At 41.4% G+C, this 26475-nt stretch overlaps 1 protein-coding gene across 5 annotated transcripts in view; it reads right to left on the reverse strand.

Moving 5' to 3' along the window:
• DGUOK (deoxyguanosine kinase) overlaps positions 1 to 21263 on the reverse strand; it is a 33664-nt gene extending 12401 nt beyond the window's left edge. For 4 of the 5 annotated variants that reach the window (XM_005686351.2, XM_013967499.1, XM_013967498.2 and 1 more), the window contains exons 1-2: positions 21037 to 21263; positions 10610 to 10722 (exon numbers count right to left, since the gene is read on the reverse strand). In XM_005686351.2, coding sequence (XP_005686408.1) covers positions 10610 to 10722; positions 21037 to 21178 — 255 coding nt within the window. In that variant the 5' untranslated portion in view covers positions 21179 to 21263. The remainder of the gene's footprint in view (positions 1 to 10609; positions 10723 to 21036) is intronic. The other variant, XM_005686349.2, reaches the window with a different exon arrangement.

Here is a 26475-nt window from a genome sequence, read left to right on the forward strand (position 1 = left end):
TACCCTTTGGAAGGTTTCATCAGGAGCAACGCAGGTAGAGCACAGCAGGTCACAAAACAACCTCCCTCTTTCCAGTCCCAACCTACAAACACACACCAGCCTCACAAACGGCCCCTGGCTGAGAGCTGGAGGTTGAAGCAGGACAAATTTGGATCTACTGGGGTCTCTGGCAGGGTCACTGGAGACTGTAGGGAGCCCATGGTGCGTGGCACAGTCCTGAGATGGCAGGGAAGCCAGCTGACTGGAGTGGGGCACTGCGCTGGCAGAGGCACCAGGCTGACTGGGTGGGGGCTTCTACCAGCAGGCTTTGGGCTACCAAAGGGAGCCTGTTGTAGAATAAAAAACTGTACAGAGGCCTACATGATTTCTAAAGAACCTATCTCAACTACAGAACATGAAGCACATATCCCTTTAGACATAAAAACAAAAAAGGGGACAATCAGTGGAAATAAAAATACTCAGCAATTCTAAAGGAGTGAACTCATCAATGTGCTTGGGACAAGCAGCCTCTCAGGAGACAGAGCTATTGCCAGAAAGAGGAGAAAATGGAAAAAGCTCCATGAGATTCAAGAGACTGCCACACTAAGAACAGGTTATCAAAAAAAGGAGCCAGAGACTTCCCTGGAGGTTAAGACCCCGCACTTCCACTGCAGGGGCAAGGGTCTGATCCCTGGTTGGGGAACTAAGACCCCACAGACTGCATGAAATGCCCCCCAACAAAAGAAAGGAAGCCATGCTCCAAATGGAACAATATGAAGAGAACACTTTTAGAGGAAAAAAATGCAATTGCCAAAACAAAACTCCCAATGAAGATAGTAACCAGCAGACTGTAAACTCCACGAAACCTGATTAGTGAGTATCAAACAGAATACTGCTTTCCTCGTGGCTCAGACTAGTAAAGAATCTGCCTCCAAAGTGGGAGACCTGGGTTGGGAAGATCCCCTGGAGGACAGCATGGCAACCCACTCCAGTATTCTTGCCTGGAGAATTCATGGACAGAGGAGCCCAGCAGACTACAGTCCATGGGGTCGCTAAGAGTCGGGCACGACTGGGCAGAGTCGGACAGGACTGAGCAACTAAGCACAGCACACAGCACATACAGAGTATCAGCTCAGGAAATTTTTCCTAAGAGAAAAAGGCAGAAAGTTAGAAATAAAGAGAAACAGTTTAGGAGATCCAATATACACTGTTACATAGTGGTAGGGTATTTTTTTTTTCTTCTGGAAAGATGCATCAAGATATAATGTCACCTTCTCCCACCCCACAGCAGTTAATACAATTTTGTATCAAATAACTTCAAACAAGAGCTAAAATAATGTGCAACTTTGCAGTACCCATATTTCAGATAAAATTACCTACCCAAAGTAAACAATTTTCTTTCTCAAGTGATGAGCCCTATACAGAGAGGTGAAATGCCACTCCCCTCCCCCAAAAAAGAGATGAACAGAGGAAGACCACTACTTGTAAGGTCTGTGTCTCCCTCTCATCAAATTTCACTGTCACTGAGAATCACTGTCTAATAGAAACATGACATATCTCTAGGTATTTTAGAACACAAATAAACTTAAACAACGGTACTTTTACTATGGTTTTAGTTCAGGTGAAAAAGAAGCCAAAACCAAAGAAAAAAAATTAAAGAATATCTCTGAAGACGTGAGACTTTCCACCAGAGAAATTTGCTGAGTACCAGAAAGGATTTAATACGGATTTACATATGTGGCTTTCATATTCTCTCTCTCTCTCACACATACACACACACACACGCAGACCTATCCTAGCAAGATGTCATTAATTCATAAAAACAAAACAAAAACCTAAGGAGGGGGGATATATTAATTTCTTACATTTAAAAAAGGATCAGAACCACATAACACTTCCCTACAACAGAAACCTAGACAGTATATTAAAAGGCAGAGACAATATTCTGCCAACAAAGGTCCCTATAGTCAAAGCTATGGTTTTTCCAGTATTCATGTGTGGATGTGAGAGTTGGACCATAAAGAAGGCTGAATTCCAAAGAACTGATGCTTTTGAACTGTGGTGTTGGAGAAGACTCTTGAGAGTCCCTTGGACTGCAAGGAGATCCAACCAGTCCATCCTAAAGGAAATCTGTCCTGAATATTCATTGGAAGGACTAATGCTGAAGCTGAAGCTCTAATACTTTGGCCACCTGATACAAAGAACCAACTCATGGGAAAAGACCCTGATGCTGGGAAAGACAGAAAGCAGGAGGAGAAGGAGCTGACAGAGGATGAGATGGTTGGACAGCATCACCAACTCAATGGACATGAGTCTGAGCAGGCTCCAGGGTATGGTGAAGGAGGCCTGGTGTGCTGCAGTCTGTGGGGTCACAAAGAGTCAGACATGACTAAGCAACTGAACACCACCACAACAGAAATTAAAGACATTTTAAGATAAGCAATCACTCAGAGACTATATTAATACCACATACATTCTAAAAAAAAAAAAAAAAAATTCCTCTAAAATAAACTTCAACCAATTGAAAAATGAATCAGAGAATCAAGAAATGGGAAGAAGTGGCAAAAAGAAAACAGTGTTCAGTGAATGACCAGTAGAAGAGAGTTAATTATAAATTATTATTAATGCGGTTAAGAAGTTTACTGCCAATTTCTATAGTTAAAAGAGAAATTTCCAGGAATTCCCTGGCGGTCCAGTGGTTAGGAATTGGTGATTCTACTGCTGGGGTCCAAGTTCAATCCGTGATTAGGAAACTAAGATCTCACAAGCTGTACAGCCTGGCCAGAAAAAGAGAGAGAGAGAGAGAAATTTCACTATAGACAAACATTTCAGAACTATAAAATTATAGATTTCTATGCTTGGGTGGTAGAGCCTGGAGAATAAAGTAATAAAAAAGTAGTAAATTTTATTTTTTTCTTTTATGGAGATGCCATTAATATTGATAAACAGGTTTAAACATGAATATATGTAGTTTTTATTGAAGTATAGTTGATGTACAATATTATATTAGTTTCAGGTGTACAACACAGTGATTCTGTATTTTTGCAGATCATACTCCACTATAGCTTATTACAACATAAATGGCTATAGTTCCCTGTGTCATACAGTATATTCTTGTTGCTTTGTCTATTTAATATGTAGTAATTTGTATCTGTTAATCCTACATTCCTGATTTGTTCCTCCCTCTTCCCTCTCCTCTTTGGTAACCACAAGTTTGTTTTCTGTATCTGTGAATCTTAAACATATATATATATATATATTTAACATGTATATTTTTAGTTTAAATGTTTCCATTAGCAGAGTAAAAATAGTAAAAATTTCCACAGGAATGAAGGGGAGAAAGATGAGAGAAATATTTAAATACAGAAAAAAGGGGAAAAAAAGGAGAAGAAAGCACAAGAATAAGGTGGCAGGAAGAAGTTAAATATAATCATGATCAAAGAGAAAAATTCCCAGGAATGGTAAGCAGACCCTCAAAATGTGTAAAAGCTAAAAATCCTGTTCATAAGTGAAACACCAAAACAAGATGACATAGATTAGTTGAAAACAAAGGGGCAGAAAAATCCATCAAGTAGGTGCAAATAAAAAGCAAGCAGATGTGGCAAAGATGTGTTAAGAAAAAAAGCATTAGGGACTTCCCTGGTGATCCAGTGGAGAAGAATCTGCCTGTCAACGCAGGAAATGTGGATTCAATCCCTGGTCCAGGATGAGCCCACATGCCTCGGAGCAACTAAGCCTGCGCTCTGGAGCTGCGGAGCCACAGCTACTGAGCCCCGCACTGAAGCTACTGAGGCCCGAGTAGGAGAGCCTGTGCTTTACACAAGCGAAGCCCCCACAAGAGGAAGACCACGCACTGGAGCGAGAGCGGGGCCCCCTGCTGCTCGCCGCGGCTAGAGGAGGCCAGTGTGCAGCAACAAAGACCCATTTATTTTATTTTAAAAATAAAAAAGAAGTAAACAAATATTTTTAAAATACAAGGAGAAATGGGCAAAACATAATAAAAGCACAAAACTTTAGTTCACTTCTCTTAGAATTTAATAAAAAAAAACCAAAACTCAGAGGATTAGACTCTAAATCATTTTTTTCACATATCGGAAACTGGGATACATAGTACAATGCTTACTAAACATAACAGACATTTTAATTATTCCTTAGGAGCGTCACTAAATTGATGTCTCATAATCAATGGCATCTTAGAATGGATAAAATATGTCACACCAAACTACATAGAATTTACAGGAAATACATACTGTTCTTAAAAGTCCACGGCAAACTTATGAAAACTGACCATACACAGGCCATGAAGAAAACCTCAGGAAGTTTCCCATGAGAAACTGTATAAGCCACACTGATCATAACAAAGTAAAACTAGAATTAACAAAATAATAAACATACAAAATCTACTCAGAATATGTAAAACACTAAAAATAATTCTTAGGCAAAAAATAAGTTAAAACTACAATTACATATTTTTTTAGAAATTTCAGTTACAGTCTCATATATCAAAATCTAGAAGATAGGGCCAGAACTTATTCTATGCTTTTATCGGGTTGGCCAAAAATGGGTGAAAAAAACCTAACGAACCTTTTGGGCCAACAGTATTATTAAGGCAAAAAAAAGGGAAAAATACACAAATTAATCATTAACTTTATTAAAGAGTTTTAAAAATACAAAAAGTCTGAGAAATAAATTTAAAAGCAAAGAGTAACGAACTAGAATGCAAGCCCCAACAGAATTAAAAATTACAATCTATTAATTGCACCTTTTAAAAAAGAATAATCACCTACCAAGTCTTCTCCTTTCAAAATAGTCACACAGATAAGCAACATCGGACAAACAATAAAACAACTCTCATACAAAAGAATTTAAAGCATAAAAGAAGACATGTACTAATTTTACATTATTAAATTTGAAAATCTTAATAAAAGGCAATTCTTTGGAAAAAAATTGTCAAAAGTGACTAAAAACACTGAATAATTGAGGGAGAAAGAGTTGTCCAATATTTCCCCCAAACAACACTAAGTCCATGTAATTCTGAAACTAATTTCTATCATACCTTCAAGGAATAGACAATTTCTATGCTAAATACAATACAAAGCTCCTCAATTCATTTTCATAACCTTAATGGTAAAACCTGTCAAAAACTGTATACCCAAATAGTAATACCAATTAAATTTACAAATACACATGCAAAAGTCCAAACAATGTATTAGCAAATTAATGCAACAGTACACCATGATCAAAAGGGTTCATTCTAGGAATGTGAGGATGACATCATTATCAAATCTATGACTAACACTAAGAAAAAAGCAAAAGAAAGAAAAATCCCATGGTTATCTCACTAGATGCTAAAAAAGGCTTCTGATGAAAACTTAACATCTGATACTGATAGAAACAGTTACTATCTTAGTGATAGAAGGGTACCTCCTCCACAGAGTCTACTGAAATGAATGACAAGCACAGAACTTAATGATGATGCATTAGAGGTAGTTTCACTCAAGACAGAAAAGATAAGGGTGACTACCATCACTGCTATTATTTAATATTATTCTGGAACTTCTAACAGAAGAAACCAGAAATGAGGTTTGGATATTGGAAAGCCCTTACAAGTGATTAGGATTTAGAGAAAACTATTATTTTCTAAAACCTCAAGCAAATAAAGCAGAAAAAGAGAGAGAGAGAGAATTAAGTCACACAAGACATGTACAACAATCAACTGCTTTTCTTTAAAACAGCAATAACCAGTTTGAAAAGGACGATGGAAAAATACTTCCCAGTCACAATAACCACGAAATAGATAACCACTCAGGAAAAAACTCAACAAGACCATTACTGGAAATGCAGATAACAACTGGGGGAAAATTAGACTCCTGTAACTTTTAAAGTCACATAAAGGGTAAAACCTTAAAAGCAAAAGAGAAAAACAAGTGCATGTTTTTATCATCCTGGGCTTGTAACAGGTTTTTTTAAACTTTCACATCAAAGGCAGTAACTACGAAGAAAATGTAGATCTGACCACATAAAAACTTAAAAGTATTATATTGCAAAATATACCATATAGAAAAGGAAAGAAAAAAATGACAAAACTGGGGAAAGAATCGACAGTATATGACAAAGAGTTAAGATATTTAACAAGACAATGAGCTCTCATAAAGCCATTACAAAAACCTAAAGATCTCAATAGGGGGGAAAAATGGCAAGAGGTTTGAACAAGCAGTTCACTAAAGAATACTAAAAAACATCCAATAAACATTAAAAAGTTGCTCAATTAATTGCTACTTAGTTCAGTTCAGTCACTCAGTCGTGTCCGACTCTTTGCGACCCCATGAACCGCAACACGCCAGGCCTCCCTGTCCATCACCAACTTCCAGAGTCCAGCCAAACCCATGTCCATTAAGTCGGTGATTCCATCCAACCATCTCATTCTCTGTCATCCCCTTCTCCTTCTCCTGCCCTCAATCTTTCCCAGCATCAGGGTCTTTTTCAATGAGTCAGCTCTTCGCATCAGGTGGCCAAAGTATTGGAGTTTCAGCTTCAACATCAGTCCTTCCAATGAACACCCAGGACTGAACTCCTTTAGGATGGCCTGGTTATCTCCTTGCAGTCCAAGGAACTCTCAAGAGTCTTCTGCAACACCACAGTTCAAAAGCATCAATTCTTCGGCACTCAGCTTTCTTTATAGTCCAACTCTCACATCCATATATGACCACTGGAAAAACCGTAGCCTTGACTAGATGGACCATTGTTGGCAAAGTAATGTCTCTGCTTTTTAATATGCTGTCTAGGTTGGTCATAACTTTCCTTCCAAGGAGTAAGCGTCTTTTAATTTCATTGCTGCAATCACCATCTGCAGTGATTTTGGAGCCCAGAAAAATAAAGTCAGCCACTGTCTCCACTGTTTCCCCATCTATCTGCCATGAAGTGATGGGACCGGATGCCATGATCTTCATTTTCTGATAAAGGGATGCAGCCAAAGCAAAAATAGCACCCAGCTGTGGATGTGACTGGTGATAGAAGCGAGGTCCGATGCTGTAAAGAGTAATACTGCATAGGAACCTGGAATGTCAGGTCCATGAATCAAGGCAAATTGGAAGTGGTCAAACAGGAGATGGCAAGAGTGAACGTCGACATTCTAGGAATCAGTGAACTAAAACGGACTGGAATGGGTGGATTTAACTCAGATGACCATTATATCTACTACTGCGGGCAGGAATCCCTCAGAAGAAATGGAGTATCCATCACAATCAACAAAAGAGTCCGAAATGCAGTACTTGGATGCAATCTCAAAAATGACAGAATGATCTCTGTTTGTTTCCAAGGCAAACCATTCAATATCACAGTAATCCAAGTCTATGCCCCAACCAGTAACACTGAAGAAACTGAAGTTGAACGGTTCTATGAAGACCTACAAGACCTTCTAGAACTAACATTCCCAAAAGATGTCTTTCCATCATACGGGACTGGAATGCAGAAGTATGAAGTCAAGAAACACCTGGAGTAACAGGCAAGTTTGGCCTTGGAGTACAGATTGAAGCAGGGCAAAGGCTAATAGAGTTTTGCCAAGAGAACGCACTGGTCATAGCAAACACCCTCTTCCAACAACACTAGAGAAGACTACACATGGACATCACCAGATGGTCAACACCAAAATCAGATTGATCATATTCTTTGCAGCCAAAGATGGAGAAGCTCTATACAGTCAGCATAAACAAGACTGGGAGCTGACTGTGGCTCAGATCATGAACTCCTTATTGCCAAATTCAGACTGAAATTGAAGAAAGTGGAGAAAACCACTAGACCATTCAGGTATGACCTAAATCAAATCCCTTATGACTATACAGTAGAAGTGAGAATTAGATTTAAGGGACTAGATCTGATAGACAGTGTGTCTGATGAACTATGAACGGAGGTTCATGACATTGTACAGGAGACAGGAATCAAGACCATCCCCAAGAAAAAGAAATGCAAAAAAGCAAAATGGCTGTCTGAGGAGGCCTTACAAATTGGTAATCAAATAAATGTAAAATAAAATAACATACCATTCATTTTCTTCACTCTCAAGTCAGAAAGGATAAAAAAAATAACACCCTGTGTTGCTAAAAATATGAGAAAAATAGTAAAACTTTTCTGAAGGAAGATTTTACAAAATGTAACAAAAGTCTCAACAAAACATGTAATTTTTGGACATCCAAATACCACTTCTAGATTACCCTCAAAATTAAGCCATTAAAAAGAAAAAAAGATATAGGTACAAAAATATTCATCATTGTGACACTTTATAATAAGCAGAAATTGGAAAAGTAAACATTCAAAATAAGGCTGGATAACTAAATGATAGCACACCACATCATACAGTATACGGCAACCATTAAAGTGACATTACTGTGAAAGGAAGGAGACCTTGTGCATCAAGTTATGTGCAAGCGACAATCACAATTTTTATTTTAAAAGAGGAAATGTGGGCATCCCTGGTGGCACAGTGTAAAGACTCGACTTGCCAACGCAGGGAACACTGGTTGGATCCCTGGTCCGGCAAGATCTCACATGCCTTGGAGCAAATAAGCCCATGCGCCACCTACGACTTAGCACACACATTGCAACTAATGAGGCCTGCTCACCTAGAGCCCGTGCTCCGCCACAAGAGAAGCCACCACAATGAGAAGCCTGAGCACTGCACAGAGAAGTCCCTGCTTGCTGCAACTAGAGAAAAAGCCTGCGTGGCAACGAAGACCCAGCACAGCCATAAATAAAAAAATAAATTTTAAAAAAAGATGAAATGTGTGTATGTTTCCTACATTTATATGTGTTAACATACACATTTTCTTCTTTCTAGGAAAAAAATTTTAAAGGACAAAGATGTTAACTATTTTATTTCTAGACAGTGGGATTATGAGAGTAGTAATTATCTAAATTATGCCAAAATTTAGTGGCTTAAACAAAAAAGCCATTCACTAAATCCACTTCTGCGGGAAAGGAATTTGGGATACAGCTTAGCCAGGTGGTCTGCCTCAGGGTTCTCCATGAGATTTCAGTCAGGATATCGGCCGAGGCTACAGTCATCTGAAGACTTGACTGGGGATTCAAGGATTTGCTTCCAAGAAGACTCTCACACGGCTCTTGGCAGGACCAGTTCCTTGCTTGCGTGGACCTCTTCACAGACAGGTATGTTGCATCACAGGGCAGCTGGCAGCCCCAGAGCCAAAAGTGATCGAAAGAGAGCAAGATGGAAGATACAATGTCTTTTACCACCTACCACAGAAAGGCACACACTATTAATCCTGCTACACTGTACTCATTAGAAGCAAGTCACTAAGTCCAGATCACACTCCAGGGGAGAATTAAGAATAAAAGAATTAATACTATTTCCTTCAAGAAGGAAACAGTACCAAATCTGTGGATATATTTTTAAATCCCCAAAGCAGGTGCCCTGTGGCATACTCAGAAAAAGATTATTTATTTACTAAATAGAAAAGTTAATTTCACAAATACAGACACACATGCGCATACATAGATGGAGACAGTTAAAACAAGTATCCTCAATAAGTTAAGTGTCTGCCAAAAAAGGTGACCCGATCCTAAGTCGGAAGAACAAGAAAAGGGCACGGAGAACCAGTTCTATGGTATTCTGTACCAGGCAGACTACAGCCAAGAGGTCCTGCTCAGCTCTGAGTGCTACCAACATCTGGTGGGAAACCAACAAACAGGAGAGCATCTCCTACACAAAGCTACTTCTGCATGAGAAACAGTCTGGAGGAAAACGGTATTTGGTTTCAAAGAGAAGACTCGAGGGGGCAAAAAGGCAAGAAATCATTGCCTTAGAAATGAATGAAGAGGTGCCATGTGGAAAAGTTAAAGGACTTAAGAGTCAGAACTTGAACCAATGAATCAGAGTCACAGGTATGCCAAGTGGCTCATACAGGAACTTTCTAACAATAGGCTGTTAAAAGCAAGAATGAGGTACTCATGACTGCTCCTGGAACTACAGGAGTCTGCGGAGATGCTGCCACTCAGTTGCTTCTAAGGTTCACATCCAGTTGGTTGGTCCCTACTCACACTGATGTGGCTGGTGAGAAACCAACCCCGTGGCCTCTCCCACAGCAACATACCTGACAGGAGGGCTTCAGCCACGAGGCATCTGTGAAACGTACAGTGTTTGGGACGGGACAGTGCCTGGCATGTAGTATGCACTTTATAAATGCTAGCTATGATTTCTGCATTGACTCAAAATGTGACAAGATGTTCTCTAAGGTTCCTTTCAATTTCTAAGACTTCAAAACTAAGCTAAAATCACTGTAATTAACTACGAATCCTGATGGTCAGTTTCAACAAAATACTTAAGGGTAGGAATGACAAACTTAATCTTCAATGCCAGGATGGCTGGCCATGCTTTGGGAAACTGAAAAGAACAGAGGCAATCACTTAAACAGAAATGTAAAAACTACAAAAATCAAAACTAAACACATTCAAACAAGCCATCCCTCCCTGATGTACATGGTCTGCTTTCTGAAATGAAGCTATTTTAAAAAGGAGACACAAAACGGACTACTTTACCTACTCGGAGCAAATTAGATTACTACAACTAGTTTATGAACCCAAGCCTGCCAACTACCCACCACAACTGAAAACTTACTTTTTGGGAGCCAGCAGCCTGGACATTCTGCCATGTTGCTACAGGTTCTGTAGCTATGTGCCACTCTGGGTAAGTTTTCGTGAGTAACTTCACAAAGGTGGATTTTCCCACAGCTGCAATGCAAACAGCATGTATTGGGACACTTCCCAAATCAGGGTTACAGGAGAAGGCTGCTACTCAACTCTTCCACAAATGCCCAACTCAGCAGCCACATCATTGTCAGACAGATGATAGATCATGCTGTGCTAACCAAATGAATGCAGGTAACAGGGAGGAAAAATACCCCTAAGATTTAATTTGTAATTTTATTGCCCCAACCTCCCAGAGGAATATTTAATACCAGTTAAAAATGGAATAGACTCTCAAACGTAGATGAAATCAACTACATATGTTATAAACCTTGAATCACAGTCAGTTATTCTTTGACAGTATAAAATTGTAAGTTTTTCTGTAGAAAATGAAGACAATGACCCTCATTCATTCAACAAATCTAACCAATACTCAGGGAGTGCTATTATGTGCTCAGAACCGTCTGGCACTGGTGGTTCAATGGTAAACAAAACACAGGATGGATTCTGCCCTCACAGAGCTTGTATGAGAGACAGACACCAAATAAACACATGAGTAACTAACAGCAGTGTTAAGTGCTAGGCAAGAAAAATGCATATTGACTCAAATGTGGCTCAAAAGATCAAGGAAGGCTCCCCTGAAAAATGTGACCTGAGGTACAACCTGAAAGATGAGGACTGGCCAGGTCACGGGTGGGGTAAGGGGAGAGGGAGCAGCCAGGCCAAGGGTGGGGGGAAAGGTCAGGAAAAGAACAGTGCACAAGAAGACAGAAGAGAAATCTGTGGCCTTGAAGAAGGCACTGTAGCAACAGTGTGGTCCAAAGAGGGCGAAGGACGGCTCAAAATGAGTGTGGAGAGGGCAGCAGGCAGGGCGGGGCCAGGCCACATGGGGCCTTGTACCATGCGAAGAAGTCTGAATTCTGTTCTAAGGGCAACGGGAAATCACTGAGGAAGAGTTTTAAGCAGGAAAATAACAAGTTACCATCTCATTTTTAAAAGACACTCCACCAGCTAGGTAAGAATGGACGGATGTAGACACAGACCAGTTGGAACGTAACAGGAGCTTCAACCAAAGCAACAGCAGAGGAGGTGGGAAGCAGTGAGTGCTATGAGAAATATTCTGGAGATGAAATGAACCCAGCACCGCAACATTTAAGTTCTCTTTTCCCATTTACACCAACATCTAGCCCACACCTTCCTAAATTCCAGACTCACTATCTAAGAGCCCTCCAGACATTTCCACTTGAATGTCCCACAAGCACCTCAAAGTACTGACATTTGCTAAATGAACTCACCGTCTTCCCCACCAAACTGAGCTTCCTCCCATATCCCAATCTCAGGGCACAGGAGCACCATCCACTCAGTCACAACTTCTTCCTCCTCTGCCAAACCTCAAGTGGCCACCAAGTGCTTTTGAAGATGCCTTCTAAAATTTCCCCATCTGTCCTTCTCTCTACTCCCATTTCCCACTCAAGACCAGGCTCTCATTTCTTGCCTCTCAAACTCTGGCTTTGCCCTCTTCAATGCATTATTCATACTGCAGCAGCCACACCACACAAAATAACCCTGCTTAAAATCCTGTGACAGGTCCCAACTCCCTTCATGACAAAATTCAAACCCTTTAGCATATGGCGTATGATGGTGGTGGTGACGATGAAAGTCTCTCAGTCATGCCCAGCTCTCTATGACCCCATGAACTGCAGCCCACCAAGCTTCTCTGTCCATGGAATTCTCCAAGCAATAGGTTGGAGTGGGTTGCCACTTTCTTTTCCAGGGGATCTTCCTGATCCAGGGATCAAACCCAGGTCTCCTGTATTGCAGGCAGATTCTTTACTGTCTGAGCCACCAGGCAAGTCCAGCATGGCATATAAGACATATCAAAACCTGGCCCCTGCATAGACTGCTCTGCCTCAGCTTCTCTTCAGACATCCTGAGCTCCTGCTGGACCAAACGCCTTGCAACTTTAATCAGGCCATGTGGTCTGCTGCAAATGCGACTTCGCATACGCTTTCCCATTTCCTGGAGCGCCTCCTCTCCTCTTCTGACCAGCTACTACTCAGTCTTCTAGATTCTGCTTAGATACACACCCTGTGTGCAGCCTTTCAGGACCTTACACCTATAAGCTGGATTGGCCCGCCAATGCTTGTGCTTGGCCTGGCAATGTGGATAAGACTCCATCACTGCCATTGTAATTCTGTTTCTCTAAGTAGAAGACGGGGTTCCTCCAAGGCAGGAACCAAAGCCCAGACTAATGACCCAGCCAAGTGAATAAAACATAGATTATTGATTTCAGTTCCCTACAAAACCCACATCTGTTAAAAACCAAAACATGAACCAAAACAACTGAACACTTGGGGCTCAATCTCCCCTATCAGAGATGATCTTCCTCAAGTGAATTCTACCCTTAGGAGGAACCCAAATGGAACCAAGAGAAGGAAAGGGGAGGCATCCTTTAAGTTGATTCTATCAGCCATTCATGGTTGATGACTGGGAGTAAAGAGATGTCTCAGCAGGAGAGCCCACACATCCAATATGTGACATTTATTACACACTGCTCCAACTCCTCTCTGAACACAGGGGGTGAAGAACAAACACAGAAATCTGTGCGTTTTGTACAGTCATGCTCATCTCTCAATCCCACGTCCACTGAGCTCGTGTGTGCCTCTGCCCCTCCCACACTTCAGTGAATAAATGCCTTCCCCTGCTCTGCTCCGCCTGTGTCTAAATCCCTTCCCCACCATGCCCAAGGCCCACCTCTTCCACAAAGTTCAGGACATCTCTAGCTCACACCAAATTCCTACCATGTTGGGCAGTTGACTCAAACAAATATTTATTAACTGCCTCTGATACATTTAGCATTTAATTGGTTTGATTTTTCATGGGTCTCAATTTTGGTTTCCTAACAGGATCTGAACCTCTGAAGTTGGATCCCTAGGAATCCACATTTTTAAAGTATGCCCCAAGTGACTGTGATGTAGACTTACATTTCAGATTCTATCCAGAACAGTCTGATAACAATCAACAGAAGTGGTTTTTAAAAAATATAGGTTCTAAACCCACATCCCAGACTACCAAAAAGACCTTCTGGGCTTGTCATGGAGTGCCCAACAGGGTCGGAGGAACTATAAACTGGTTGAATTTTCTATTATCAGACATCTGCCTGCCCTGAATCACCCCTGGTTCAAAATATTTGGCAGAAATGGTCAATATTTAGATTGCAGGTTTTTGATTAAGGCTAAAACATGGTTCCTGGCTATGGGCTGAAAAACAATTTTAATTCACATCAAAAGATGAAGGTAACTTATTTCTTACATGGGTGGGGTAAAATGGTTGTTAGAATTAAATTTTTAAAAGTTAAAAACAACTACCCAAGGAACAATTGCAGATGGAAAGGAAGAGCCCTGAGGAGTAGGGCGTGCCAACTTCACCTCTGAGATCAGACACTATTAGTTCATCCAAGGGCAGTCAGTACTCTGAGACTGGTGCTATTTAAACACACAAAACCCGGAATGCCAATAAATGAGATGTAATGGGAAATATACAGTCCCAATTACTGGAACAATCACACCAGTGCAACACCCCCAACTTGCCCACCACTCCCCATTCCAAAAATTTTGGAAAGCCACTTTAAAAATGAGAAGCTAGACTTTCAGCAAAGAATAACAGTGGATGCTGATGGACGGTCCTAGGAACTTTGCCATCCATGTCACTGTAGGGCTGAGAGCCTGGGTAATCTACCATAGAATGAACACAGAACTGCACTCCAGTGGAGCTCAGCTGTGCCAAGCACCACCCACCAATACGGAATAATTATTTTTAAAAATAATTCAAAATTATGTATTTATAATACTTTTTTGGGGGTTACGATACTTGACCATAATAGTTTTTTCCTTATAAGTTTTTTTTTATTTTTTTAAGACTTCGGTTTTAAAATATTCCCAGGGGTTTCACAAGAATGGTGCTGTCTGGTTCTCCAGGGCTACACTGGTTTCCTCCTGGTGACCAGAACATCTGTGTGCAGAAGTTCTCTTCTTCAGAATAACACTGGGCCAACTGAAAAATGCCTCCCCTTGTCTGGTCTCTATGCTGAGCACCAGCGTCTTCTGATATCATTATCTCAGACTTAGCACAATTACCTGTTCTTTTTCAGTATACTTCTAATATCATGAAATTTGGGCAGTTTCACCTCGTAAGCAGCATTAAACCTTCTCTTAGGGCCTTGGCTATCACTGTACTTTATTATGCGTGCCATGACCTGAGAAAGGGTGGGAGGTACTCTGTTATTAGAGCACATTACATCAACAAGTTGACTTTTATTAGCACCAGTATTGTCATTCCACAGGATGGATCAAACAGTTCTGTTGTTAACATTCATCTTTTCCTAAATCATGTTTTTTTTTTCCCTCCCTCAAGTTTTTCTATAAACTAGCAATACAATGCCTGTTACAGCTACATTATACTAAAACCTAGTAGTTAAGATAGTATCTTGATGTAACACTCAAAATGATCTATCATTTTAAATATAGCCATAGTTCATGGGAGCCTCTTAAATATACCATCATCTCTAGGCATTTTCTTCTGAATATGTAAAATCCTTTACCAAGAAGCAACCAAAAGCAGTAAATATAAAACTGCCTATCTTTAAGCAAAAAAATTCTGCCAAAGAAAATTTAAAGCCTTTATTTCAGGAACTATATCTGATGCTATATTCATTCATTCACCAACAGATGTTTACTGAATAGCCACTAACGGCGGGTACTATAACTAAAATGAAGTAAGCTGAGATGCTGCCCTCAAGGAACTTATATTGAGGCTAAGCACACACGATCAGACAGGCTCTGAGCCTAAAAGCATTCTGGGAAAAAAAATCATCAGCTGACTTAAAAGAAACTTGATATATTTTAGCCCTGATTACTTTCATCTTCTTTTCAGGAGAAGAAAAAAAAATTCGTTGTTAAAAAAAGGAAAAAAAAAAACATTCCTCACAACTTCCAAAGTGGAAATTAAGCTTCTGCATTCAGCACAAGACCCTCACTGATCCGGAATGTCCTCCCCAGCTCTGCCCACCAGCTGATTCATCCTTTCACTGTCTCCTTCTCAGTGAGGTCTCCTTGAACTCTTTCCAGCTCCACTTTATCCCTGGGCATAGTTAATTACTGCCTGTTCTAGTTTAAAAGGCATCACAGTGTAATTATTTGTTGACTCATCAGTCTCTCCAGCTAGACTGGGAACTCACCTTTTGAAGACAGGGACTAACCTTACTTCCTTTGCATCCTGAGTATCTGGCCAGTGCTAAGAATGAGATGGATGGATGGAATGATGTAAATCACAGAAACAGAGAATCCAGTTTATTCCTAACATTGTATCCAATATACAAAGATTCCTTTTTTTCCCTAGGAAACTTGCCCAAATGTTTACACTTAAGGAAAATAAAAGATGACACTAGTGATATTAAATCACTAATTTTGAATGCTGGAGGATATGTTATTAGGAAGGCTCTCCACTGCTTTACATAAAAGCCTCTAAATGGCAAAAGGGAGGTTTCTTCTTCTCTGTTGGGTCTTTGAAAATGAAGATTAAAAAAAAATAAAAATGAGACTACTCTGAGATGACTAACAATAGTTCCTACAGCAATCCTTTTTCAATTTAGGTTTGTAAACACAAAATAACTGACTTTGGAAGGTGATAATACACTTTAGTGATGGATACACTTATATAAAAAAGATAGGCTAGGTATTTAATTTTTTAGATTTTAAGGGATTCTAGATCCCAAGCTTTGACTTTTAATCATAGCATATGGCTCACAACTCATGCTGGATGCCATTACTTGCTGCTTCACTGATCTATTTTCCTTCCATGCTACTGTCTGTACCTGCAGGATCAGATTAACAAGATTTAGAGCAGCAAAACAAGTCCCTCTAAACCTATCTAACTCCAGCTGGGACAGGGGTTCACCTTCCCCTGTTCAGGTTTCCTGAATGGATACTCTGATTTTTGTGGGGGCGGGGGAATGTCACCTGTGGTTAGAGAACAAGGTAACTGTTTGATTGTAAAAGCAGTTTATTGCACTTCCTGTGTGAGTACCAGTGACTAACTTGCACATGGCTATCACAGCCCAGGATTCAAGCATCTAGCAAACACTGGCTGAGTACCATAGGCCACACGTGGGTTAGATGCTGGTGACACAATGATGAACAAGACACTCTGTGGCTAATCCAGGGAAAGCACCGAGGGTGTCAACAGTCTCAACAGAACTCAAGTGCAGCAGAAGTTGTAGGTACAAAATGTTATGTGAGCACACAGAGGAGGCAGTGCCCAATTCTGTCTGGGGAGAGTCATCACCGTGTGGGGGTGATGGAGACTAATATAATGGGAGATAAAACTAGAAAGAGCCAGATTAAGATCCCCCAGTCCACTTCGCATTAGTCACACTTCCTTTGGGCAACTGCATTCACTTCCAAGACTTCAACAACTACCCTGACAAGTCAACAACTTCCATGTCTGGGACTGCAGCTCCAATCTGTCTATGCACTTCAGGCACTTACTCTCATCTACCTCAGGTTCTCTAATCCACCTCAGAACATCTATCTCTTGTCTCAGAGGCACCTCCTCTAAATATCACTCTTACATCCCCAGACTGCTTCTTCCTTCATTCCCATCCTCAGTTTTCAGTCAGTGTCTAAATTAAGGCTCCTTCTCTCTCACCTCCAAGTGGTCACCAGGTCCTGTCAATTCCACTTCCAAAACCTTCCTCACGCCATCATGATGTCCGGTGATGTCCACCATTCTCTCTGTTCAGGCCTGCATCTTCCCTCCCTCCAACAACTACAATGGCCACAATACCTAGTCTACTCCAACATTCATTCAACAAACTGGACGCAAGGCATGATGGGTACTGCAGCAAATAAGACATACAAAATGCCCACTTTATGAAGTTTTATTTTTATTTATTCATTCTAGTCCACTTCCTTTTAAAAATTAATCTGGCCATGGCACACACTAGCTTTAAGTCTTCAGTAGCCTCCCACAGCCTACGTGAGAAACTCCTCGCTGTCCAGCATCTGGCAAATCCTACCCTTCCAGATTCTTGTTCTGCTATCCTCTCACAGGCCCTTCAAACTCCCGGCACAAGCTTGATATTAAAACTGCATGTCTCCTGAGGCTCTGTGTTGGCAAATATTACTTCCTGTGCCTAGAACACTCTTTCCTCTGGGGGAGGAATTCCTACCCCAGAGGTTCCAAGTCTCCATGTCCGAACATAGCACTCATCATTTGGTACACAAACTATGCTTAGAAGTCCGCTCCTCCCACTTAGCCGTGAGTTCCTTACAAGAGAAGGCCTCGACCACATCTGAGCCTACCTCCACAGCAGGCACCCACTGAGCTTTGGCTGCAGGAGAAAGCAAGGAGGCGGCACAGAAATCTGGAAAGGATAAGAAGAGAAGCAAAAGGCAGGAAAACTGGGATAGGCACTTCAAATTTCACTAGATCATCCGTCCAAACCACTGATTTTGTGAAGTACTCAGTACCTCTCTGGGCTCTGGGGACAAAGTTTCCTTTAGCGGCATGTTTCCCCAAGTATAGGAGAGAAAATCTTTTTTTAAAAAACACCATGAGGCAGGTAGCCCCTCTCATTCCCTTCAATGTTTCTGATTTAGCTGGAGGACAACACACATCTGTGGTGACTGGTCTCACTTAAAATTCAAGACCGCTGAGTCCAAATGGGTCCTTAATGCCGCCCAGCGGTTCTACACTTCTCCTGCTCACTCGCTGGACTATTTCACGTCTTTCCTCTCTCCTCACACTCAGCTGATCCTTCTTCCTATTCTACTGAGACACTGACACAACCAGAAGATGTTCCCCAAGTTCCCACTGCACCTACTCAAGTCAGTAATCATTTATGTTGCTATTCTCCCTGTTTATTAGGGATAAACTGCTCCTAGCTAAAGCCAATCTTTCTTAACTTGGGCAAGAGATTCCATTCCTTCCTGCTTACTAAAATCACTCTGGCAAGTCTATTCTCTCTCCTGTTTCACCAATTTTCTCCCTTTCTATCAGCTTATAAACATGATCTAATTCCTCTTACAAAAAGAAAAGAAAAAAAAAATCTAACTCTCTCAAACCCTTGTCCCATTTCAGCTATTACTCTACATCTCTCCTTTCAAGGAAAACTGCAAACAGTGGTCTTAACCCACTGTTTCCAATTCCTCACCTCCCATTCTCCTTGAACTTCTATAATCAGACTTTCATGCCCCCACTCCTATAAATTGTTCAAGTTCACCAAAGAGTTCCAGTATTCAAACAGCATTATACAGTTGATCATTTCTTTCCCGAACACCTTCTTCATTTAGTTTCCAGCATATCATGTTTCTGGCTTTCCTCTCATCTCAGTGGTCACTCCTTCTTTGTCTCTTTTGCTGGTTCCTTCCCATTGTCTCAATCTCTCTTAACATCTGCATGCCCAGGACATGGTCCTCTCTATCAACATACATAGGCTCCTGGCTTTAAATACCATCTACATGTATAGCTACAATCCAGAGAGACTCTCAACTCTAGACTCATATATCCAACTGACTATTCAGCAGCCCTACTTAGATATCTAATAAGCATATAAAAATCTAACATGCCTAAAACCAAAAACTTGAAATCACCCTTCTGTCCCCAGACTGTTATTCCCACTTTTCTCTATCTAAGAGAATTGGAACTCCATCTTTCAAGTTGCTCAAGCCAGAATGATTTGAGTCATCACTGACCCCTTTTATGCTGTACTCCACAATTTCCTGTTACCAATTCCTGTGTGCCCTACCCTAAATGAAATTAGAATCGAATCACTTCTCACCACCTCCACTGTTAACATCCTGGTCCTACACACCATAACTCATCACTGCAGCAACTTCCTGACACCTTCTATTTTCAACATATCAGCCAGAGTGATCTTTTTATAATCTTAGTCAAATCAAGTCACTTGACTGCTCAAATCTTCCAACAGTTTCTCATCTCAGTCAGAGTAAAATTCCATAATGGACTACAAGGCCTATACAATCTAGCCACCCCTTACCTTCTGACCTCATCTCCCTCACCTGCCCCCTTGCCTCACTCCACTCCAGCCACAGCAGCTTTCACCTTGTTCCCTGAACACACGTCCCATCTCGGGGCCTCTGCACTTGATCTTTCCTCTGCCTGGAAGATTCTTCTCCACATTATCCACATGGTTCACTCCCTCATCTTCCTCAGGCTTTCGCTCAAATTATCACCTTCTCAGTGAGGCCTGCCTTGACAACTCAACTTAAAACTGCAACTTCCTTCAATTTTTCAATCCTGTATTTCCTCCATCACACTTTTTAATATCTAACATACTATTTATGTTGTTTATTGTGTATCTCTCTCTACTAGAGTCCCATGAGAGCAGAGATTTTTATTTGTTCTGTTCACTACTGTATCCTCAGGGCCAACAGCAGTGCTGAAATACAGAAGTTGCTCAAAGGGCTGTTTGTTGAATGAACAAATTGAGAAATTGTCAGTTTGCTGCTAAAAGTCTTCAATACTTAAAACTTCCTAATCCTTTTTTAGGGCTCAGCACCCTACAGGTAAAAGCCTCAAGTCAGACGTTAGCAACATTAGTAACTAACAGTTACTAATTGAATATTTTGCTTTCATTTTATTTTGAAATATTTTTAAGGTACTGGACTTCTATTCACTCTTATAACAGTTATTTTTAATTTAACACACGTTTTTAAGTTTAAAAAGTGAGCTGTTCTAAGAAAAATGTTAAGAAACTATAGTGGGACCAGCAGAGACATGGCAAAAATAGTGAAAGTGATATCTGAATGACTGGAGTTTATGAACTTAGGGTAGGGTTGCCAGATAAAATAAGGACATTCAGTTAAATTTGAATTTAAGATTTGGGGGGGGGGAGGTGGTATGTTCCAAATACCGCATGGGACACACACTAAAATATTATTCGTTATCTGAAATGCTATTTTAAATGGACATCCTTTTTTCCTCCCCTCAATCTAGGAACCTCATCTTAGGAGAACAAAGAAATTGCATCCTTCTCTTTGTCGCTTCCGTTCTGATCTACGAAAACAAGCTAGCTCTTGTCCCATTAACAGATTGCGTGGCTTTTATGCCTCAATAAACGTATCCCTGTGGGAGAGTACGAAGGCCTGACGTCTGAAAAATCCAAGAGGCAAAGGCACACAGCGCACCTTGAGTGGGGAAAGGTCTGGAAGCTGAGAACAAGCAGCCTGGCCGCATCAGATCGAAAGGGAAGGGGTTCTGGGCCCAACTCCCTTTCCTAGCCTCTCAGGAACCTGCTCTGCGGAGGCCGAAGCCTGGCAACTACTTTCTGGCCCTTACCAATGTTGCCTTCGATGGAGAGCCTTCGGGGACCACGCCCCGCGTGTAGACCCCTGGAAGGGGGCACACCCTCGAGTAAGCGCTGAGCCATGAACTTCGAGGATGCGCGCAGCAACCTTTGATAGAGCCGGCAAGCGGTCATCCCACCCACGATTCACACAGCGATCACTTCCGTCGAGAGCACTTCCGCCCCCGATACTGCTATTCAGACACTCCGGCGCACCTTTGACGTCAGGCGGGAAGTAGGTGGAGTTGAGCTGGCTCGAAGGGAGGGGCCAAGGGGACTTCTCTGTTCTCGCGATACTTGTAGGAAAGTGTTGCAAGAAAGACTTCTAGAGTGGGGTACTGGAGAGTGTACTGAAAGTTGGAGCTGCTGCTGCTTTATTCGCTCGTCTGTTTGTGTTCACTGGAAAAGCAACATTTAACAACTGCCTTAAGTTCAAGAATTCATCACCTTTGCATATTTGTCTCACTTTAGAATAAATTTCGTAACTAAAGACAAATAAAAATAATTGTAATTTTAAACGAGTTTTTCCCCCAAGTGTTTGTTTTTTGGCTTTTGTTCTAACGTGGGAAGAAATTGGACAGTTTTAAGTAGGAAAATGATGCAGTCTGATGATTTACACACGTTAACTTCACATTCCGTATAACTTCCACCACAATGCTGGCATCTTATTGAATAAATTAGCAAGTTAGTGTGTCAGTTACACTCCACCTCTTGTTTTGCCTCTTGAATAAATATAAAGTTCAGTCAGTTGATTTGAGTAGTAAGCAAAAATTCCGTAAGGGTGAAGAGGGTGGAGGGCTTCCCAAGTGGTGCAGTGGTAAAGAATCAACCTGCCATTGCAGAAGACTAACAGAAAGCTGGTTTTGATCCCTGGGTGGGGAAGATCCCCTGGAGTAGAAAATGGCAACCCACTCCAGTATTCTTGCCTGGAAAATTCCATGGACCAGGGGACCCGGTGGGCTACAGTCCATGGGGTCAAAAAGAGCAGAGACATGACTGAATCCCAGGGACAGGCTGCAAAGTGAGAGTCCTTGGCTTCTTGCAGGAAGAATTCAAGAGCTAGCCATAGTGTATTTAGGAAGATATAGGCTCCACAGTGTATGGGCTGTCTCAGAAGGCAAGAGCACCAGAGATGTGGAGGTGGTTAGTTTTTATGGGCTGGGTAATTTCATAGGCTAAGGAGTGGGTGGAATATTCTAACATCTTGGAGAAGGGGCAAGGATTTCCAGAAATTGGAGAACCACCCACTTTTTGCCCATTTATGTTCAGCCTCAAAACTGTCATGGTGCCTGTGGGTGTCATTTAGATGCTAATGTATTACAGTGAGCATATAATGAGGTTCATCTACTGGAAGTCAAATCTTCTGCCATCTTGGGCCTAGGAGGTTCTAACCTGTTTTTGTGACCTCCTGTTCTTATTAATTGTGCCATTCTTTTAATGATTGTGCCCCGCCGCCTTCCTGCCAGTCTCAGGACAACTATTTGCAAAGCAGGCACAAGATCTTTTTCCTATATTGATGTTTATATGGGATGGCTGAAGTGATATTCATATATTTAGATATAGATTCAATCCCTGGAGAAGGAGATGGCAACCCACTCCAGTATTTTTTCCTGGGAGATCCCATGAACAGGGAAGCCTGGTGGGCTATAGTCCATGGGGTCACAAAGAGTTGGACAAAATTGAGTACACACACATACACATACACACCCACACATTAAAAAATAGATTCTAAATTTATTTAGGATAACCTGGGTAGATGCTAAAGGATATTGGAGCAGGTAAAATCTGTCCCATTCCCCCACTCCCTCCGCCACAGTCACTTCTCTGTAGAAAAACTACTTCTGTTTCTTTATCTATGTAAACTCTGACTTGGGAAAATATTCATCCAAAAAAATTTGAGAAGCTCTCACCATCCTATGGCTTTGTTTGTCTCTTTGCCCTCAGGGTGACTGTGAAGGTTAACTACCAAAGTTGCTGGCAGGTTTAGGCACAGATAGGCAATTAACCTGTTCCTAGAAGTTAGAGCTCCTAAAAATAATTTAACTAATTTATTTACTTATTTTTAAAATAAGATGTCTGCCTGCACTTCGTGCATGTAAGATCTTAGTTCCCCAACCAGGGATTGAACCCACTTCCCCCCATACCTTGACAGTGGAAGCGCAGAGTTTTAACCACTGGGTCACCAGAGAATTCCCCTAAGAGTCATTTAAAACAACTTTTTAGTGAGGCAGAATATGTAGTGAAGAAAAGAGCATGTGTTATAAGTATACAGTTTTATGAAATGTTCACAAACTAAGCACACCCTGTTACCCAGATTCGGAGCAAGAAATAAAGCATTACCAGCATCCCCAGAATTCATTTCCCATGCCAGTTACTACCCCCAAAGTTAACCAATAGGCTGACTTCTAACAGCAGACATTAGTTTTGCCCATTCTTTATGTAAATGAAATCAGGTAGTCAGTTGTTCTTTCATTCAACATAATGTCTGTGAGATTTATGTATGTTATATGCATAGCTGTAGTTCATTTATCCTTGTTGTTGTGTGGTGCTCCATTATGTTATTATACCACCTTGAATTTAATTTATCCATTCTACCCTTGATGGGCATTTGAAAGTTCCTAGATTAAAGCTATAATAGATATCATTGCTATGAATATTCTTGAGTATGTCTTTGGTAAATTTAAGAACTCATTTGTCTTGGGCATATGCCTACAAGTAGAACTGCTGCATGAGAGGTTACGTGTGTGCTGAGCTTTAGTAGATATTCCGAAAGAGTATACAGTTGCACGGGGTTTGATTGCACCAATCAAGAGTGCCACCATCAGTGAGTCAGCGCTCTTATAGTTCCACATTCTTGCCAACAATTGGTATTGTCAGCTTTTTCCAATTTATTCATTCTGCTGTATAATGGTGTCTTGCAGTTTTAATCTGCCTTTTCCTGATGATTAATGAAATGGAACATTTTTTTTTGTATGTTTATCAGCCATTTCAGTAACCTCTGTTGTGAAGGACCTGTTCAAGTCCTGAGCCCGTTTTCTATTGGCTATCTCTCTTTTACTTATTGTTATTGTTCTTTGTATATTCTGGATATGAATCCATTGTGAATATTTCCTCTCACTGTGTTCCTTGCTTCCAAAAGCTTTTAAATTGAGGGGATGTATACTGTAAAGTAAGACACTTTAATGTCTTTTGCCTGTTAGTTATCCCTCAGTTATTGATGATCCTTCTACTCCTCTGTATTTCTTCATGCTTGTTTATTATGTTATACCATGCAGAAAAATTCAATACCTTTCTTAATCCTAATTCCAAACTTCCAAAAGAGAGACTCTGATTGGCCCAGCTATGGCCAAAAAGTAAGGGCTCAAGAAACAAATGGGTGTGTTGGAGACCCACCCCAGAGTGCATGAGGAAGAAGGGTGATTAAAGGGATCGTCAGGAGCAAGGGAGAAAAAAAGGCGGTGATAGGTTCTTCCTGGAAGTGGTAAACAGGTTTTGGCCAGAAAGCAGTTGGTGCACAGAATTATGTCCCATTTGCTTGGAAGAATGACGTCACTTCCTGCTCCTGGGGTTTGTCAGACATCTGCTGAAGTTTATGAGTAAAAGCTGATGTTGCTCCGGGAGGACTGCAGTCATTCAGCATCCATTCCTTCATCCAGTATTGGCTCAGCATCTGTCATATACTAGACACTCTGCTTAGTCCTTAGAGCTCTGAAGGAATTACCGCTTTCAAATATTTGTTAATGCTGCTGTGACAAGTAAACTGATCTATACTACCAGCGCGCTATGCAGCCACTAAAAACGGGGAGATAAACATACACAAATGTGACCCTGACCTTCTTCTGCGGCTTGATGTCTGGTCAGTTATATTCTTATCTACATCAAAGATATTCTAATGTACTGGACTGTGCTAACTCAATCTGGTTAAGCTGGGAAGTATGCTTCCAAAACCCCCTTCCTAACAGGGCTTTGAGTTTGAGTTGATCAAAAGAAGACCAGGTGTGAGATTTAGAAAGCAGGATGGGAGCCTCAGCAACTCTGAGGAGACCTTTGTCATCAGACACTATGACAGACAGGTGTGCCCAGAGATAGATCCCAGCTAGTCCTTGAGGCCTAGCGACTCCTCCCTGATTGCCCCACATTTCCCTCCGGACCTCCACTTCCCTAGCTTGTCCCACATTGGGGCAGTCTCATTCCTATAATAACTCCCTTATCCCCATAATGTGCATGGTGGCTCTGCTTGCCTGAATGAACACTGATAGACCTAGTCATAAAAGGAGGCATATAGGGAACAGTTAAGTGTGTGGGCTCTTGTATTCAGACAGCTGAGGGTGAGGGTTAAGAAAGATAATCCACGTGCAGCGTTTAATACAATGCCTGCAGCATGGTTACCAACCAATAGGTATTACATAACAAGTAATGGCCGCCTTCAGCTTGGCCCTCAGGTCCTAGGATGTTATTTCTGTTTAGTTGATTTCCTGTTGGATTTACACACTCCTCAAACCACTGTAACTGATCCATGCTGTCCCTTCTACCAGCACATAACTCGACTTCCCTTGCAGAAGTCTAGGACAGCACTTACTGAAGTGGGGTAAGATCAGGTCAGGGAAAAGGAGGAAGGACGGCTCAGCCTTCCCTTCTTGCCCCATGTGGAGACTCCTCTGTGCCTCTGCACAGTGGGAAGGGTCTGTGTGCCTGGGCATACATAACCCATCTTCCCTGTGCTTTCTCTCCCGATAGCCTGTGCCTGTGGCTCTTCTTTGCAAGACAGCCCTTAACCTACTGGAGGAAAGTCTGGGACTTTCTGTCCCCTAGGAAGTGCCATCACCAATCACGATATGTGGCTGTGGCTCCTTGCCTGCAGTAAGGTTTATACTCTAGGGCTCCTTGGAGACCGGGCTGAAGTCACCCTCTTCTGTCCTGCCTCTCTCCTCACTCACTGGTTTCCAGCGAAAGCACTTCTCTGATAAATCACTTGCACATGAGTCCTCATTCCAGGGTCTACTTCTGGGAAACCCTTTAGAAGACAAAAATCCTCTAGGGATTTTGTTTTTGAAAATATGCCTCTCTACCATAACCCCAGAGGGCAAGTGAGGGGATGGTGGAGGAGAAATGTCTGACCTTGAGTTCTGTAATGCTTTAACTGGACTCCACTGTTTCCATATAGGTGTGTCTGCAAAGACCAGGTGGGCTTTGTTCAGGAGCATTAAAAGTGGGACCTGGCCAGGAGGCAAGAGCAAAAGGCATGCTGGCAGAAGTAAGGACTTAGTTCTGCCAATAACTAGCTGGGCAATCTAGTTAACTAGTAAACTAGCTATGAAATGAGAATGATACTAGCTCCTGCTTCATAGGGCTATGGTAAGGATGAAATGAGAAAATCCATGTAAAGCTCTTAACCCAGTGCCCAGCATATTGTAAGCATTCAATCAATGGTA

This window comes from Capra hircus, chromosome 11 (genome assembly GCF_001704415.2).
Source record: "Capra hircus breed San Clemente chromosome 11, ASM170441v1, whole genome shotgun sequence".
Taxonomy (NCBI): Eukaryota; Metazoa; Chordata; class Mammalia; order Artiodactyla; family Bovidae; genus Capra; species Capra hircus.